The sequence below is a fragment of the Salmo salar genome, chromosome 12 (assembly GCF_965601325.2).
Source record: "Salmo salar chromosome 12, fSalSal1, whole genome shotgun sequence".
NCBI classification, from domain to species: Eukaryota; Metazoa; Chordata; class Actinopteri; order Salmoniformes; family Salmonidae; genus Salmo; species Salmo salar.
The window spans coordinates 39,563,421-39,583,626 of record NC_138302.1 but is presented as its reverse complement, the minus strand read 5'-3'; the positions used below and the strand labels follow the sequence as shown (position 1 = coordinate 39,583,626).

General features: G+C 43.7%; 1 protein-coding gene across 3 annotated transcripts in view; it reads left to right on the top strand.

The window, feature by feature from the left end:
- Positions 1–20,206, top strand: part of LOC106564776 (asCystatin) — a 30,550-nt gene that overhangs the window by 7,939 nt on the left and 2,405 nt on the right. The window contains exon 2 of one of the 3 annotated variants that reach the window (XM_014131138.3): positions 2,518–2,808. The exons of 1 other annotated variant lie outside the window; for it this stretch is intronic. In XM_014131138.3, coding sequence (XP_013986613.1) covers positions 2,518–2,808 — 291 coding nt within the window. Of the gene's footprint in view, positions 1–2,517; positions 2,809–2,844; positions 4,105–20,206 lie in introns of those variants that run through there. One more of the 3 variants, XM_082958899.1, reaches the window with a different exon arrangement.

The window sequence follows — 20,206 nt, the reverse complement described above, 5'->3', positions numbered from 1 at the left end:
TCTTATAAAAAACAATCAATCATAATCACTAGTTAACTACACATGGTTGATGATATTACTAGTTTATCTAGCCTGTCCTGCGTTGCATTTAATCGCTTATGTACACGTTGCTCCAACCATAAACATCAATGCCTTTCTTAAAATCAATACACAAGTATATATTTTTAAACCTGCATATTTAGTTAATATTGCCTTAACATGAATTTCTTTTTTCACTTCTCTTGCAAACAGAGTCAGGGTATATGCAGCAGTTTGGGTCTCCTGGCTTGTTGCAAACTGTGAAGACTATTTCTTCCTAACAAAGACAGCCGACTTCGTGAAACGGGGGATGATTTAACAAAAGCGCATTTGCGAAAAAAGCACAATCGTTGCACGAATGTACCTAACCATAAACATCAATGCCTTTCTTAAAATCAATACACAGAAGTATATATTTTTAAAGCTGTATATTTAGCTAAAAGAAATCCAGGTTAGCAGGCAATATTAACCAGGTGAAATTGTGTCATTTTGCATTCAATGCACTCAGTCAGGGTATATGCAACAGTTTGGGCCGCCTGGCTCGTTGCGAACTAATTTGCCAGAATTGTACATAATTATGACATAACATTGAAGGTTGTGCAATGTAACAGGAATAACGTTTTGTTTTCGAGATGATAGTTTCCGGATTCGACCATATTAATGACCTAAGGCTCGTATTTCTGCGTGTTATTATGTTATAATTAAGTGTATGATTTGATAGAGCAGTCTGACTGAGCGATGGTAGGCAGCAGCAGGCTCGTAAGCATTCATTCAAACAGCCCTTCGCAATGCATTGCGCTGTTTATGACTTCAAGCCTGTCAACTCCCAACATGAGGCTGGTGTAACCGATGTGAAATGGCTAGCTAGTTAGCCGGGTGCGTGCTAATAGCGTTTGAAATGTCACTCGCTCTGAGACTTGGAGTAGTTGTTCCCCTTGCTCTTCATGGGTAACGCTGCTTCGAGGGTGGCTGTTGTCGATGTGTTCCTAGTTCGAGCCCAGGTAGGAGCGAGGAGAGGGACGGAAGCTATACTGTTACACTGGCAATACTAAAGTGCCTATAAGAACATCCAATAGTCAAAGGTATATGAAATACAAATCGTATAGAGAGAAATAGTCCTATAATAACTATAACCTAAAACATCTTACCTGGGAATATTGAAGACTCATGTTAAAAGGAACCACCAGCCTTCATATGTTCTGAGCAAGGAACTTAAACGTTAGCTTTTTTACATGGCACATATTGCACTTTTACTTTTTTCTCCAACACTTTGTTTTTGCATTATTTAAACCAAATTGAACATGTTTCATTATTTATTTGAGGCTAAATTCATTTTATTAATGTATTATATTAAGTTAAAATAAGTGTTCCTTCAGTATTGTTGTAATTGTCATTATTATAAATAAATAAAAAATATATATCGGCCAATTAATCGGTATCGGCTTTTTTTGGGTCCTCCAATAACCGGTATCGGCGTTGAAAAATCATAATTGGTCGACCGCTAGTCTCTTTCCTATCATTGTTAGTAACCAATATCTTTGTTATTTGTTTATGTATTTCTGTGATTAGTTAGTTAGTTAGTAAATAAATAGTTGAGCCAGTTGGTGTATGGATGATTCATAGCAGACACTGGGTTCGTGCAGATAACCAACAATTTATGATGTTCAGATGAGACTGACGAAGGTAAAAAATAATAATTCATTAATAGAAGACTAATTGGTCAGATATAAAAATATCTGAAGAGTTATATTCGGAAAATTATAGCTTTGTAATCTTAACATTTTCCGTGGTGCCCCGACTTCCTAGTTAATAAAATGTACATGATTAGTTTAGTCACGTAATGATAATTACAGAGAATTGATTTGATAAAGTAAGTCTTCACATATAATGATACGTAAGACATGACACTGTCATGTGTTGCTGCCATGCTATGTTGTAGTCTTAGGTATTGCTTTTTGTAGTGTTGTCTCTCTTGTTGTGATGTGTGTTTTGTCCTATATTTTTATTTCATTTCTTTTTGTTTTTAATCCCAGCCCCCATCCCCGCAGGAGGCCTTTTGCTTTTTGGTAGGCCGTCATTGTAAATAAGAATTTGTTCTTAACTGACTTGTCTAGTTAAATAAAGTTTAAATAAAAACATAAACGTAAATAAGATGTTTAGCCTATACCATCAGAGGGCTACCAACAAAATATTAACAATGGATCAAATGCATCCTATGCCGTTGATTTAAATATTGTAGTTCTCAATATCCATTTCTGCTCAGCCTAAATACATGACATTTCATGAAAGAACGATTAGATTTGAAGCTCTACATCTTTTGTTTTTGAAATCTCAATGGTGTTGCCACCAAGTATAAAAAAAGATTAACCTAAATGTTCTGAAAAGACAGGTTATTGAGGGATCTGATTTGGATTGAACCTAATAGGAAGACGGATCTATCATGTGGAGTTTTCATTCAGGTCTCGCTGTTTAACTGAATTCTCTGTTTGTCTTTGGCAGGAGAGAGACCAGACTCTCGCTCTGAGAGTGGGAAGAGTCCTTCAGAGGAACCAGACGTAAAGAAGCCCAAACCAGCCAAACCACATCAATGCTCCCACTGCGGAAATAGTTTTACTTGTTTAGTGGACCTGAAAAAGCATAAGAGTATACACACAGGAGAAAAGCTTTACCACTGCTCTCAGTGTGGAAAGAGGTTTTCAACATCACAGTCATTACAATTGCACCAGAGAGTACACACAGGTGCAAAACCTTACCACTGCTCTGACTGTGGGATGAAGTTTGCGCTGTCAGGTAATTTGAAAAGACACCAACTGGCACACACAGGAAAGAAGTCTTACAGATGTGATCAATGTGGGAAGAGTTTTACTACATTCAACTCACTGTTAAACCATCAGCGAATACACACTGGAGAGAAACCTTACCACTGCTCCGTCTGTGGGAAGAGTTTTAATCAGCCAAGCAACCTGAAATCACATCAGCGGAGACACTCAGGACAGAAGCTTCACCACTGCTCAGATTGTGGAATGAATTTTACTACTTCTGGGGAATTAAAAAATCACCAGCGAACACACACAGGAGAGAAACCTTACAGCTGCTCTGACTGTGGGAAGAGTTTTGCTAGATTAGATGGATTGATGGTACATCAGAGAATACACAGAGCAGAGAAACCTTTTATCTGTGATCAATGTGGAAAGACATTCACTCAGTCAGCACATCATGCTATACACAAGAGAATACACACAGGAGAGAAGCCTTACCACTGCTCAGACTGCGGGATGAACTTTACTAACTCGAGCCACCTGGCAGCACATCAGAGAATACATACAGGAGAGAAGCCTTATGGCTGTGATAAATGTGGGAAGAGATTTGTTCAGTCAGGATCCCTGGTTAAACACAAGCAAACCCACACTGGAGAGAGGCCTTTCCATTGCTCTGAATGTGGGAAGTGTTTCATTAGGTTGTCGCATTTAAAATTGCACCAAAGGATACACACAGGAGAGAAGCCTTACCACTGCTCTGACTGTGGGATGAATTTTACTCAGGCAAGCAACCTAAACAGGCACCAGCGAACACACACAGGAGAGAAGCCTTACTACTGTTCTGACTGTGGGATGTGCTTTACTTTCTCAAAAACCCTGACCATACACCAGAGAACACACACAGGAGAGAAGCCATATCACTGTTCTGACTGCGGGAAGCGATTCACTCAGTCAGGAACCCTGGTAAAACATAAGAGAATACACACTGGAGAAAAGCCTTACCACTGCTCAGACTGTGGGATGAGCTGTACTTCTTCTAAAGATTTAATAGTTCACCAACGAATACACACCGGAGAGAAGCCTTATGGTTGTGATCAGTGTGGGAAGAGATTCACTCAGTCAGGAACCCTGGTTAAGCACAAGAGAATACACTCAGGAGAGAAGCCTTACCACTGCTCTGACTGCGGGAAGGGATTTGCTCAATCTCAGCAGCTGAAATCACATCAGCGAACGCACACTGGAGAAAAGCCTTATTGTTGTGATCAGTGTGGGAAGAGATTCACCCAGTCAAAAAGCCTGGCTGAACACAAGAGAAAACACAACACTTGTGGGTAACCTTCCCACTTTTGTTAGCTCAAGCAAGTTGATGGTAGACCAACAGACACACATAGGAGAGAAGCCGTGCCTTGCTGTGACTGGTGGGAGTTTTGTTACCTTAAGCTTTCTTAAAGTGCGTCATTGTGGCCTTCATCGATATGATCTAATGCAGGGTTAACAAGGTGCCAGTCCTCTCAAAACTTGTCAGCCTTTAAGAGTTACAATATATTGCACATTGAGTAATAAACTGTACATGTACAGAAGTTTACATACACTCAATTAGTATTTGGTAGCATTGCCTTTAAATTGTTTAACTTGGTTCAAACGTTTCGGGTAGCCTTCCACAAGCTTCCCACAATAATTTGGGTGAATTTTGGCCTATTCCTCCTGACAGAGCTGGTGTAACTGAGTCAGGTTTGTTGGCCTCCTTGCTTGCACATGCTTTTTCAGTTCTGCCTACAACTTTCTTATGGGATTGAGGTCAGGGCTTTGTGATGGCCACTCCAATACCTTGACTGTGTTGTCCTTAAGCCATTTTGCCACAACTTTGGAAGTATGCTTGGGGTCATTGTCCATTTGGAAGACCCATTTGCGACCAAGCTTTAACTTCCTGACTGATGTTGCTTCAGTATATCCATATCATTTTCCTCCCTCATAATGCCATCTATTTTGTGAAGTGCACCAGTCCCTCCTGCAGCAAAGCACCCCCACAACATGATGCTGCCACCCCCGTGCATCATGGTTCGGATGGTGTTCTTCGGCTTGCAAGCCTCCCCCTTTTTCCTCCAAACATAACGATGGTCATTATGGCCAAAGTTCTATTTTTGTTTCATCAGACCAGAGGACATTAATCCAAAAAGTAAGATCTTTGTCTCCCATGTGCAGCTGCAATCCGTAGTCTGGCTTTTTTATGGCGGTTTTTGGAGCAGTGGCTTCTTCCTTTCTGAGCGGCCTTTCAGGTTATGTCGATGTAGGACTCGTTTTACTGTGGATATAGATACTTTTGTACCTGTTTCCTCCAGCCTCTTCACTATGTCCTTTGCTGTTGTTCTGGGATTGATTTGAACTTTTCGCACCAAAGTACGTTCATCTTCAGGAGACAGAACGTGTCTCCTTCCTGAGTGGTATGACGGCTGCGTGGTCCCATGGTGTTTATACTTGCGTACTATTGTTTGTACAGATGAACGTGGTACCTTCAGGCGATTGGAAATTGCCCCCAAGGATGAACCAGACTTGTGGAGGTCCACAATTTTTTTTCTAAAGGCACAGTCAACTTAATGTATGTAAACTTCTGACACACTAGAATTGTGATACAGTGAATTATAAGTGAAATAATCTGTCTGTAAACAACTGTTGGAAAAATTATTTGTGTCTTGCACAAAGTAGATGTCATAACCGACTTGCCAAAACTATAGTTTGTTAACAAGAAATTTGTGGAATGGTTGAAAAATGAGTTTTAATGACTCCAACCTAAGTGTATGTAAACTTCCGACTTCAACTGTAGGTCTAGAATGGGACACAAAGTTACGTAACTTTTCGTAATCAGGAAAGACCACATGTAAAAGCCGTAGTGGATCTTTGACATAGGGAACCACTTAGATTGCCTGATTCTGGAGACTGGAGGAAATTTCCTCCCTCAAAATGGTCACTGAGGCCTCAGGAACAGTCGACGAGATGGTCAAGCAATCAAATGTATTTATAAAGCCCTTTTTAAATCAGCTGATGTCACCAAGTGCTGTACAGAAACCCAGCCTAAAACCCCAAACAGCAAGCAATGCAGGTGTAGAAGCATGGGGGCTAGAAAGAACTCCCTAGAAAGGCCGGAACCTAGGATGAAACAGAGAGGAAGCAGGCTATGAGGGGTGGCCAATACTCTTCTGGCTGTGCCGGGTGGAGATTATAACAGAACATGGCAAAGATGTTCAAATGTTCATAGATGACCAGCAGGGTCAAATAATAATAATCACAGTAGTTGTAGAGGGTGCAACAGGTCAGCACCTCAGGAGTAAATGTCAGTTGGCTTTTCATAGCCAATCATTCAGAGTATCTCTACCGCTCCTGCTGTCTCTAGAGAGTTGAAAACAGCAGGTCTGGGACAGGTAACACGTCCGGTGAACAGGTCAGGGTTCCATAGCCGCTGGCAGAACAGTTGAAACTGGGGCAGCAGCACGACCAAGTGGACTGGGGACAGCAAGGAGTCATCAGGCCAGGTTGTCCTGAGGCATGATCCTAGGGCTCAGGTTCTCCGAGAAAGAGAGAAAAAGAGAGAATTAGAGAAAGCATACTTAAATTCACACAGGACACCGGATAAGACAGGAGAAATACTCCAGATATAACAGACTGACCCTAGCCCCCTGACACAAACTATTGGAGCATAAATACTGAAGGCTGAGACAGGAGGGGTCGGGAGACACTGTGGCCCCGACCGACGATACCCCCGGACAGTGCCAAACAGGCAGGATATAACCCCACCCACTTTGCCAAAGCACAGCCCTCACACCAGTAGAGGGATATCTCAACCACCAACTTACCATCGTGAGACGAGGCCGAGTATCGCCCACAAAGATCACCCCCACGGCACAACCCAAGGGGAGAATTTATAGCACGGCTTTTGATGATCCTTGGTTGGGGTCTGAGCAGATTCTTTGTTGTGATTGCAAACGTAATAAAATGGTGGTCCGATAGTCCAGGATTATGAGGAAAAGCATAAAAATCCACAATATTTATTCCACGGGACAAAACTAGGTCCAGAGTATGACTGTGGTAGTGAGTAGGTCCGGAGACATGTTGAACAAAACCCACTGAGTCGATGAAGGCTCCGAAAGCCTTTTGGAGTGGGCCTGTGGACTTTTCCATGTGAATATTAAAGTCACCAAAAATGTGAATATTATCTGCCAAGACTACGAGGTCTGATAGGAATTCAGGGAACTTAGTGAGGATCGCTGTATATGGCCCAGGAGGCCTGTAAACAGTAGCTATAAAAAGTGATTGAGTAGGCTGCATAGAGTTCATGACTAGAAGCTCAAAAGATGAAAATGCAGTGTTTATTTTTGGTAAATTGACATTTGTTATCGTAAATGTTAGCAACACCTCCGCCTTTGCAGGATGCGCGGGGGATATGGTCACTAGTATAACCAGGAGGTGAGGCCTCATTTAACACAGTAAATTCATCAGGTTTAAGCCATGTTTCAGTCAGGCCAATCACATCAAGATTATGATCAGTTCATTGACTCTAACTGCCTTGGAAGTGAGGGATCTAACATTAAGTAGCCCTATTCTGAAATGTGAGATATCACAATCTCTTTCAGTAATGGCAGGAATGGAAGAGGTCTTTATTCCAGTGAGATTTCTAAGGCGAACACCGCCATGTTCAGTTTTGCCCAACCTAGATCGAGGCACAGACACGGTCTCAATGGTGATAGCTGAGCTGACTGCACTGACTGCTAGTGGCAGGCTCCACTAAGCTGGCAAGCTGGCTAACAGCCTGCTGCCTGGCCTGCACCCTCTCATTGTGGAGCTAGGGGAGTTAGAGCCCTGTCTATGTTCGTAGATAAGATGAGAGCACACCTCCAGTTAGGATGGAGTCCGTCCCTCCTCAACAGGCCAGGCTTGGTCCTGTTTGTGGGTGAGTCCCAAAAAGAGGGCCAATTATCTACAAATTCTATCTTTTGGGAGTGGCAGAAAACAGTTTTCAACCAACGATTGAGTTGTGAGACTCTGCTGTAGAGCTCATCACTGCCCCTAACTGGGAGGGGGCCAGAGACAATTATTCGATGCCGACACATCTTTCTAGCTGATTTACACGCTGAAGCTATGTTGCGCTTGGTTACCTCTGACTGTTTCATCCTAACATTGGTGCCGACGTGGATAACAATATCCCTATATTCTCTACACTCGCCAGTTTTAGCTTTAGCCATCACCATCTTCAGATTAGCCTTAACGTTGGGTAGCCATGCCCCCTGGTAAACAGTATATGATCGCTGGATGATTCATTTTAAGTCTAATACTGCGGGTAATGGAGTCGCCAATGACTAGGGTTTTAAATTGGTCAGAGCTAATGGTGGGAGGCTTCGGTGTCTCAGACCCCGTAACGGGAGGAGTAGAGACCAGAGAAGGCTCGGCCTCTGACTCCGACCCGTTGCTTAACCTCTCTAGGGTAGGTGGCACCAAATTGTCCCACCTACGTAACAGCCAGTGTAATCCCGTGGCGCGTTATTCAAAAACCTCAAAAATGCAAAAACTTCAATTTTTCAAACATATGACTATTTTACACCATTTTAAAGACAAGACTCTCGTTAATCTAACCACACTGTCCGATTTCAAAAAGGCTTTACAACGAAAGCAAAACATTAGATTATGTCAGCAGAGTACCCAGCCAGAAATAATCAGACACGCATTTTTCAAGCTAGCATATAATGTCACATAAACCCAAACCACAGCTAAATGCAGCACTAACCTTTGATGATCTTCATCAGATGACAACCCTAGGACATTATGTTATACAATACATGCATGTTTTGTTCAATCAAGTTCATATTTATATAAAAAACCAGCTTTTTACATTAGCATGTGACTAGCATGTGACTAGCATTCCCACCGAACACTGCCGGTGAATTTACTAAATTACTCACGATAAACGTTCACAAAAAGCATAACAATTATTTTAAGAATTATAGATACAGAACTCCTCTATGCACTCGATATGTCCAATTTTAAAATAGCTTTTCGGTGAAAGCACATTTTGCAATATTCTCAGTAGATAGCCTGGCATCACAGGGCTAGCTATTTAGACACCCAGCAAGTTTAGCACTCACCAAAGTCAAATTTACTATAAGAAAAATGTTATTACCTTTGCTGTCTTCGTCAGAATGCACTCCCAGGACTTCTACTTCAATAACAAATGTTGGTTTGGTTCAAAATAATCCATAGTTATATCCAAACAGCGGCGTTTTGTTAGTGCGTTCAAGACACTATCCGAAAGGGTAAATAAGGGTGACGAGCATGGCGCAATTCGTGACAAAATAATTCTAAATATTCCATTACCGTACTTTGAAGCATGTCAACCGCTGTTTCCGACCGGGAATCTGCGTTTAGGTAAACAGACGAAAGGAAATAAAGCATTCGGTCGACTCGGGCACGCACCTAAGCCCATAGTACTCTGATCGGCCACTTGCCAAAAGCGATAATGTGTTTCAGCCAGAGGCTGCCTCGATATCGTTCAGCTTTTTCCCGGGCTCTGAGAGCCTATGGGAGCCGTAGGAAGTGTCACGTTAGAGCAAAGATCCTCAGTCTTCAATAAAAAGAGCCAAGATGAAACACAACTTGTCAGACAGGCCACTTCCTGCATGGAATCTTCTCAGGTTTTGGCCTGCCATTTGAGTTCTGTTATACTCACAGACACCATTCAAACAGTTTTGGAAACTTTAGGGTGTTTTCTATCCAAAGCCAATAATTATATGCATATTCTAGTTACTGGGCAGGAGTAGTAACCAGATTAAATCGGGTACGTTTTTTATCCGGCCGTGTCAATACTGCCCCCTAGCCCTAACAGGTTAATGGGGAGAACCGGTTGAAAGTTTCTGTCGGCTGAATGAGCGACACCGGTGGAGCATTCCTACTGCATTTCCTTCCAGAAGCCATGAGAAAATTGTCCGGCTGCGGGGATTGTGCGAGGGGAATTAAACTACTGTCTGTGCTTACTGGTGTCACAGATGCTGTTTCATCCTTTTCTACACTTAAATTACCCTTACCTAACGATTGTGTCTGAAGCTGGGCTTGCAGCACAGCTATCCTCGCCATAAGGCGATCGTTCTCCTGTATATTATGAGGACATTGACTGCAATTAGAAGGCATCATGTTAATGTTACTACTTAGTTTCGGCTGGTGGAGGTCCTGACGAACCACTCCCAGATAAAGCATCCGGGGTGAAAAAGTTTAATGAAAAAAGTTGAGTGAGGGAAAAACAAAAAACAGGCCCTGACCCCAGTGATCTGCGTGAAGAGGAGGGAGAGAAAGAGGCCGGAGGGCAGGCTGCCTTTCTGAGGAGTCGGAGGCGATCAAATAAACCCCCACTCCCCTCAATTCTGCTTGCAAACATGCAATCTTTGGACAATAAAATGGACAAGTTATTGGGAAGATTAAACTACCAAGGGGACATTAAAAACTGTAACATCTTATGCTTCACAGAGTCGTGGCTGAATGACAACAATATCAACATACAGCTGGCTGGTTATACGATGTACCAGCAGGATAGAACAGCGGCGTCTGGTAAGACAAGGGGCGGCGGTATATGTATTTTTGTAACAACAGCTGGTGCACGAAATCTAAGGAAGTCTCGAGCTATTGCTCGCCTGAGGTAGAGTTTCTCACGATAAGCTGTATTCCTTGTAGCTGTTTACATACCACCACAGTCAGAGGCTGGCATTAAGATTGCATTGAATGAGCTGTATTCCGCCATAAGAAAACAAGAGAACGCTCACCCAGAGGCCGCGCTCCTTGTGGCCGGGGACTTTAATGCAGGGAAACTTAAATCAGTTTTACCAAATTTCTATCAGCATGTGAAATGTGCAACCAGAGGGAAAAGAACTCTGGACCACCTTTACTTCACACACAGAGACGCATACAAAGCTCTCCCTCTCCTTCCATTTGGCAAATCTGACCATATTTCCATCCTCCTGATTCCTGCTTGCAAGCAAAAATTAAATCAGGAAGCACCAGTGACTAGATCAATAAAAAAGTGGTCAGATGAATCATATGCTAAGCTACAGGACTGTTTTGCTAGCACAGACTGGAATAGGTTCTGGGATTCCTCCAATGGCATTGAGGAGTACACCACATCTGTCATTGGCTTCATCAATAAGTGCATCGATGACATCATCCCCACAGTGACCGTACGTACATACCCCAACCAGAAGCCATGGATTACATGCAGCATCCGCACTGAGCTAAAGGCTAGAGCTGCCACTTTCAAGGAGCGGGACCCTAACCTGGAAGCTTATAAGAAATCCCGCTATGCCCTCCGACGAACCATCAACCAGGCAAAGCGTCAATACAGGACTAAGATCAAATTGTACTACACCGGCTCTGATGCTCGTCGGATGTGGCAAGGCCTGTAAACCATGACAGACTACAAAGGGACGCACAGCCGAGAGCTGCCCAGTGGCACAAGCCTACCGGATGAGCTAAACTACTTCTGTGCTCGCTTCGAGGCAAATAACACTGAAATAGGCATGAGAGCACCAGCTGTACCGGAAGACTGTGTGATCACTCACTACGCAGCCGATGTGAGTAAGACCTTTAGACAGGTCAACATTCACAAGGCCGCAGGGCCAGACGGATTACCAGGACGTGTACTGCGAGCATGCACTGACCAACTAGCAAGTGTCTTCACTGACATTTTTAACCTCTCCCTGTCCGAGTCTGTAATACCAACATGTTTTAAGCAGACCACCATAGTGCCTGTGCCCAAGAACACTAAGGTAACCTGCCTAAATGGCTACCGACCCGTAGCACTCACGTCCGTATCCATGAAGTGACTTGAAAGGCTATTCATGGCTCACATCAACAATATCATCCCAGAAACCATAGACACACTCCAATTTGCATACCGCCCCAACAGATCCACAGATGATGCAGTCTCTATTGCACTCTACACTGCCCTTTCCCACCTTGACAAAAGGAACACCTATGTGAGAATGCTATTCATTGACTACAGCTCAGCGTTCAACACCATAGTGCCCTCAAAGCTCATCAATAAGCTAAGGACCCTGGGACTAAACACCTCCCTCTGCAACTGGATCCTGGACTTCCTGACGGGACGCCCCCAGGTGATAAGGGTAGGTAACAACACATTCGCCATGCTGGTCCTCAACACGGGCCCCTCGGGGGTGCGTGCTCAGCCCCCTCCTGTACTTCCTGCTCACTCATGACTGCACGGCCAGGCACGACTCCAACACCATCATTAGATTTGCTGATGACACAACAGGGGTAGGCCTGATCACAGACAACAACGAGGCAGCCTATAGAGAGGTCAGAGACCTGGCAGTGTGGGGCCATGACAACAACCTCTCTGTCAACGTGATCAAAACAAAGGAGATGATTGTGGACTACAGGAAAAAGAGGACTGAGCATGCCCCCCTTCTCATCGACGGGGCTGCAGTGGAGCAGGTTGAGAGCTTCAAGTTCCTTGGTGTCCACATCACCAACAAACTAACATGGTATAAGCACACCATGATAGTTGTGAAGCGGGCACGACAAAACCTATTCCCCCTCAGGAGACTGAACAGATTTGGCATGGGTCCTTAGATCCTCAAAAGGTTCTACAGCTGCACTATTGAGAGCATCCTAACTGGTTGTATCACTGCCTGGTATGGCAACTGTTCGACCTCTGACCGCAAGGCACTACAGAGGGTAGGGCGAACGGCCCAGTACATCACACTGGGGCCAAGCTTCCTGCCATCCAGGACCTTTATACCAGGCGGAATCAGAAGAAGGCCCTAAAAATAGTCAGACTCCAGCCACCCTAGTCATAGACTGTTCTCCCTGCTACCACACGGCAAGCGGTACCCGGAGCGCCAAGTCTAGGACCAAGAGACTTCTAAACAGCTTCTACCCCCAAGCCATAAGACTCCTGAACATCTAGTCAAATTGCTACCAAGACTATTCGCATTGCCTCCCCCTACCCCAACACCACACCACTGCCACTCTCTGTTGTCATCTATGCATAGCCACTTTAATTAACTCTACCTACATGTACATACTACCTCAACTAACCAGTGCCCCCGCACATTGACTCTGTATACCGGCACCCCCTGTATATATTGTTATTTTTTACTGCTGCTCTTTAATTACTTATTTCTAATGCTTATCCGTATTATTTTAAACTGCACTGTCGGTTAGGAGCTCATAAGTAAGCATTTCGCTGTAAGGTCTACACCTCTTGTATTCAGCGCATGTTACTAATATAATTGGATTTGAAACAGTAGCTATAAAAAGTGATTGAGCAGGCTGCATAGATTTCATGACTAGAAGCTCAAAAGTTTTGCCCAACCTAGATCGAGGCACAGACACTGTCTCAATGGGGATAGCTGAGCTGACTACACTGACTGCTAGTGGCAGGCTCCACTAAGCTGGCAGGCTGGCTAACAGCCTGCTGCCTGTCCTGCACCCTATCTCATTGTGGAGCTAGGGGAGTTAGAGCGCTGTCTATGTTCGTAGATAAGATGACAGCACCCCTCCAGCTAGGATAGAGTCTGTCACTCCTCAGCAGGCCAGGCTTGGTCCTGTTTGTGGGTGAATCCCAGAAAGAGGGCCAATTATCTACAAATTCTATCTTTTGGGAGGGGCAGAAAACAGATGCTGCAGAAACGTGGGGGATACACAAGAAATGGTAGCCTGCACCCTGAGTTCACTGATCGCATGATCCAGGGCGACACTGTGCATGCATGCCATTGGTCGAAGCAGGCGGCGAAACTCCCGTGAAGTGCCATCTGAAGGGGCAGGACACCACCTTGGGTAATGGGAGAGGTTCTTCGTCCACTTCCACCACTCTTGACAATTGTGTTTCTGAATGTGAAGAAGGAAACACTTTTCATTGAACTCACATGTGGGAGACGCAACACTTTTGACAGCCGTGAACACTGTGGAACTCAGTTGAAAGGGTTTGCCTAAAATTCGTCCCACTCTGGGTACACGGGGCTACAGCAATCAGTGACGTACCCCGATTGGCAGTGCCACTTTTGGGTACTGTTGTCACAACAAGCCTCACTCGTTTAAGGCTGTAAGATGCGTACCGGTAACCATCTGGCACCCAGCGCAGTACCACATGCTTTAAAAAATGTTATTGTGGAGGTTACCCTACCAACCAGTCATAGGTACTGGCGACAAAGCGCCTTGTAACCTAGCTGAGAATGGGACAGACAACTCTGGAAAACTGACCCCTTCTGTGGTAACAGACGGGTGATTTGTGATTGAATCTAATTCCCAGGAATGAAATACATTGAGCTGGAGACAGACAGCTCATTTTGGGGCTCATATGAAACATAGAGACTGTGGGATAATAGCGTGGTCGTGTCCAACCCTGCTCGTTCCCTTGACTCCGCTACCAACAACTAATACGTCTATAGAGCCCATAACCGGTATCACTAGACATCTTATAGGGACTAGTGAGCTACAGGCAGGAGTCAGCAATGAATCACATTAATGAGCCACCTATGGGGGAGGGGCGTCCCCTTGTGGACAGAGACCCAACTTTTTACTCTCACCCTGGGGAGATTGATATACCATTTCATACCGAGGTGAATAGCGGAATAATTAAAGGAATGAATCCGAGCCTCAGCGGGATTGTATATCCTTCAACCGAAGTTGCGAGAGTGCTTCTCCCCCATAGTACACAACATGACCAAAAGTATGTGGACACCTGCTCGTCGAACATCTCATTACATGGCATTAGTATGGAGTTGGTCCCCGATTTGCTGATATAACCACCTCCACTCTTCTGGGAAGGTTTTCCACTAGGATTTGGAACATTAATGCGGGCACTGATGTTGGGCGATTAGGCCTGGCTCACAGTCGCCGTTCCAATTTATCCCAAATGTGTTTGATGGGGTTTCGGTCAGGGCTCTGTGCAGGCCAGTCAAGTTGTGCAGGCCAGTCTCAACAAACCATTTCTGTATGGACCTCGCTTTGTGCATGGGGGCATTGTCATGCTCAAACAGGAAAGGGCCTTCCCCAAACTCTTGCCACAAAGTTGATAGCACAGAATCGTCTAGAATGTCATCGTATGCTGTAACGTTAAGAATAGTTTATCTATCAACAGCAACTAGAGCTGCAAAGCAAGCAATGACATTAAGAATCACAGATAAATCTAACATGCATTGAAGTAAAAATCAAAGGCCTAAAGTAACTTTACATTACATACAAAAAATATGCCAAACAACCAGGCTTACATGAGGGAAAACCAATGAGTTTTTCATTTCTGGTATGGCAGCCAGGGCCATAAAGGTTGTAACTTACCATTTAGAAGAGCTGCAGCCTCCTCGATGATGTGCTGAACATCATGAGAAGTTTGCCAGCTGAACAAGCTATGTCTGTGTTCACTGAATACGTTCTTTATGATGGAGAACACATTTTTACACATTGCTGTAAATGCCCCCAAATGTTAATCCATGTTGCAGTACCAACAGCGCAGTCTGCATTACTGACAAAGGCCCGCAATATCTTTGAAGAACACTTGAGTGTTGTACATTTGTTTTGTTGCTGGCTGTGATTGCAATTTCACTTCACAAGAATGTGCAAGCCACAATAAACTCCTCTTCCACTGGTTCAGTTTTGGTTAGATCCAACAATGGCTCGACCATGTTCACATTCAAACAGTTTGGGCTCTCAGGATCCATGGCACATAAGAGCTTCCCACCAGTTGACAATTTCTTTCGCTAAATCGTGATGACATTTCCCCCAGCATGGCATCTAAAGTGCTCAAGAAAAGTCATTTACACTCCCTCTCTTCTCTATCATCATGCTGACCCAGTGTTCTTTCAACTACATAGTCTTGCAGAGTTTTACTCGTGAGGCTCTGTCGTTTGCTTGGAGATGGTGTGCTTGTGCCTCCTGGCATGCCTCCCAAGGATTTTTCAGCGCACTCATATGTACTGCGGACAAGTTTGAAACCAGTGTGCAGATCAATAGCTTCATACTGCAGTAACGTGTTAGGAAGGTCGAGGAGCCCCAGGATTGTGTGAGTCAACTTAAAAAACTTGGCTCTGTCACTGCTTTCAATAAGCCTGTGGCCTCAAGTCTCACATCTGTGCCATATGCACAAGTAGATTTGATTTCACCCAGCATCTCTGTGATATTGTCACTTGATTTCAAAATGACTGACACCGTGGCCAGTCTATCTCTGATCAAGAAATATTTTACATTTTTTCCCAGTGTACTGTGCAGCCATCGGGGGTTTCCTAAAGAAATTGTACTGGGAGCTACACACATTGAAAAAGTATTGAGTAAGTGTCAAGACAAACCTGTACTGGCTCCTCATCACCGAGGTAGTGAGGTGCTAGTGGCTGGGGTAACAGAGGTGCAGGTGCTTGTTGTGATCATACTCTCGTGCTGCTGGTGCTGGCTCTTCCTGTTCTTGTTGGTCAGCAGGCAGCACGGGGGGAAGGGTGGGTATTGCATTGGCTGCTAGGCTCCTCGACCTCTGTGGTCGGGCTAGCAGGCTGCTAGGTGAGCTCAGCATCGGTCTCGACATGGTGGTCCTCAGTTTTTTTGCTCTTGGCAGTGCCCAGCTATTTTCGGATACCCATGCTGATCAAAGCTTAGCCAACTAGCTATAATTATTCATTGCACCACTACCAAAACGTGTAATTGTTTTTAATAACCTGTCCAGGGACTGCGGTTGAAAATTAGCCAGCTGGCTAAAACCGGCACTTTTACTGAAACGTTGATTACTGTGCACTGTCCCTGTAAAAATAAAATCAACTCAAACCTAATGAAGCTAGCTGTAGCTGTCTGTGAGAAAAAAAACTTAATTTGACAAATTCTATGTGGGGGGTCCATTCCCAGCTTTGCCGTCCCATAAAGGCGGTCCTAGTGGAGACAAAGAATCAGTGAAACTTATTCTTAGTGACATAACATCACTGAGACTTTAGTCACAAACATCTTGTAATATTCTAGTTATGTTCTTATCTACACACACACACACTTGCTCTCTCACACAAACACAGATGCACACATTCACTCAGGACCTCCTCCCAAGCTTACTCAACCATCAAATCTTAAGAAAACTTTGTCAAAGCAAAGGAACTAGGGCTTTACAATGATGGTAAAAAAAAATTGGCGACATTTTTATTTTAAGTGGATTAAAATCTTACAGTGGGGGAAAAAAGTATTTGATCCCCTACTGATTTTGTACGTTTGCCCACTTACAAAGAAATGCTCAGTCTATAATTTTAATGGTAGGTTTATTTGAACAGTGAGAGACAGAATAACAACACAAAAATCCAGAAAAACACGTCAAAAATGTTATAAAATGATTTGCATTTTAATGAGGGAAATAATTATTTGACTCCTCTGCAAAACATGACTTAGTACTTGGTGGCAAAACCCTTGTTGGCAATCACAGAGGTCAGATGTTTCTTGTAGTTGGCCACCAGGTTTGCACACATCTCAGGAAGGATTTTGTCCCACTCCTCTTTGTAGATCTTCTCCAAGTCATTAAGGTTTCGAGGCTGACGTTTGGCAACTCGAACCTTCAGCTCCCTCCACAGATTTTCTATGGGATTAAGGTCTGGAGACTGGCTAGGCCACTCCAGGACCTTAATGTGCTTCTTCTTGAGCCACTCCTTTGTTGCCTTGGCCATGTGTTTTGGGTCATTGTCATGCTGGAATACCCATATTCAATGCCCTGGCTGAGGGAAGGATGTTCTCACCCAAGATTTGACGATACATGGCCCCATCCATCGTCCCTTTGATGCGGTGAAGTTGTCCTGTCCCCTTAGCAGAAAAACACCCCCAAAGCATAATGTTTCCACCTCCATGTTTGACGGTGGAGATGGTGTTCTTGGGGTCATAGGCAGCATTCCTCCTCCTCCAAACACGGCGAGTTGAGTTGATGTCAAATAGCTCCATTTTGGTCTCATCTGACCACAACACTTTCACCAGTTGTCCTCTGAATCATTCAGATGTTCATTGGCAAACTTCAGACGGGCATGTATATGTATTCTTGAGCAGGGGAACCTTGCGGGCACTGCAGGATTTCAGTCCTTCACGGCATAGTGTGTTACCAATTGTTTTCTTGGTGACTATGGTCCCAGCTGCCTTGAGATCATTGACAAGATCCTCCCGTGTAGTTCTGGGCTGATTCCTCACCGTTATCATGATCATTGCAACCCCATGAGGTGAGATCTTGCATGGAGCCCCAGGCCGAGGGATATTGACAGTTCTTTTGTGTTTCTTCCATTTGCGAATAATCGCACCAAATGTTGTCACCTTCTCACCAAGCTGCTTGGCGATGGTCTTGTAGCCCATTCCAGCCTTGTGTAGGTCTACAATCTTGTCCCTGACATCCTTGGAGAGCTCTTTGGTCTTGGTCATGGTGGAGAGTTTGGAATCTGATTGATTGATTGCTTCTGTGGACAGGTGTCTTTTTTTTACAGGTAACAAGCTGCGGTTAGGAGCACTCCCTTTAAGAGTGTGCTCCTAATCTCAGCTCGTTACCTATATAAAAGACACCTGGGAGCCAGAAATCTTTCTGATTGAGAGGGGGTCAAATACTTATTTCCCTCATTAAAATGCAAATCAATTTATAACATTTTTGACGTGCGTTTTTCTGGATATTTTTGTTATTCTGTCTCTCACTGTTCAAATAAACCTACCATTAAAATTATAGACTGATCCTTTCTTTATCAGTGGGCAAACATACAAAATCAGCAGGGGATCAAATACTTTTCCCCCCCACTGTACTATAAGTTGGAAAAACATGAGGAGTGACATGTCAAAATGCAGATTTGAGTTTTCTATGTGGGCTTTTAAAAGTTAAATATTGGTGCAGAATTTCTACTTCAATTATCTAAGTGGACCGACCATTCAAGTAAGTTGTATCCACAGGGAATGGTCACTGGAACCTTCAGTATTTTTTATTGTTTAATTTAACCTTTATTTAGCTAGGCAAGTCAGTTAAGAACAAATTCTTATTTACAATGACGGCCTACTGGGGAACAGTGGGTTAACTGCCTTGTTCATGGGCAGGACGACAGATTTTTACCTTGTCAGCTCGGGATTCGATCCAGCAACCTTTTGGTTACTGGCCCAATGCTCTAGAGCTCTTACCTGCCACCCCAGTAGATCCAGATAGATTGAAAAATGGATCAAGTCTATGGCTTCTGCCATGTTGATACACAAACTAACAGTCTGAGCAGCAGAATGTCAGTATAAGTTATAACTGTTTGTTCTGAGGAGTAGGAGTGGCTTCCACTGAGCTCACCTGTATACTGTCAAAGGTCACCTCCTGGTTTTGTGAAACCTAACCCCGAGGACAGAAAGTAATTGCGTTGGGTTATACAGTAAATAAAGGACTCCTGAGGCATCATCCAGCAAGAAATGTGTTGTTCTGCTTTCTCTCTCGATGCAAACTGGTCAAGGGATACATACAGAAACAAGTTGCAGTCTGCTGCAGCAGTAGCGGTGAATCACCTCTGTGGAAATGATTAATCATTGGAATTCAGGGCCAGCTGAACACAATAGATGTGAAAGTGGAAGAGAGTCACTGATGCTATGTTTCGCTTGAGCAAAGAGGAGGACGGCATATTCTCACCAGGGTAAACTAGAATAGCTGCTAGAAGATGACTCAGCAGTCAGGCAGCTTGCAGGTGAGCATGTTTTTCCTGTTTTAAAGTCTCTCTTAATCTCAAGGCAAAGGTGTCAACTTAATGTATCTAGATGTACGGTAGCATATGGTTTCTGTTAAGACATTTCTAAACAATGTTATTATTTGACACAGAAAATATATTACACAGCAAATATAGGATATTTCATGCCAGTTTCTACATGCCAGCTTGTTTGTATAATGCCTAGGTCTGGTTTTGACTGGAATTATATCCAACAACCTTACCACCTGCAATCATGTGTCTCATAATAAAGGGATGTCTTATCTGGGCTGAGTATTTTGTTGATTATTGTGCTCAACGTACTGCACACATTTTTACAATGTCGTTTTATCATAAAATATGCTGAGCTCTCAGACGATATTCATATATTGAAGATAATCCTGTTCTCAACCTGCCCCATTGTTCAATACGTGCTCTTTCAAAACCTGAAGGTTAGCTAGTCCTGATGCCTCTAATATGCTTAGTTGGCCTTTTATGCTATCTTAAAACCTGTCTGGGGTATGTGGGACGCGAGCATCCCACCGGCGGGACACTGCCAACAGCCAGTGAAATAGCAGGGCGCCAAATTCAAAACAACAAAAATCTCATAATTCAAATTTCTCAAACATACAACTATTTTACACCATTTTAACCTCTATGGGCTAGGTGGGACGCTTGTGTAAAAAAGCTGGTTTTTGATATAAATATGAACTTGATTGAACAAAACATGCATGCATTGTATAACATAAT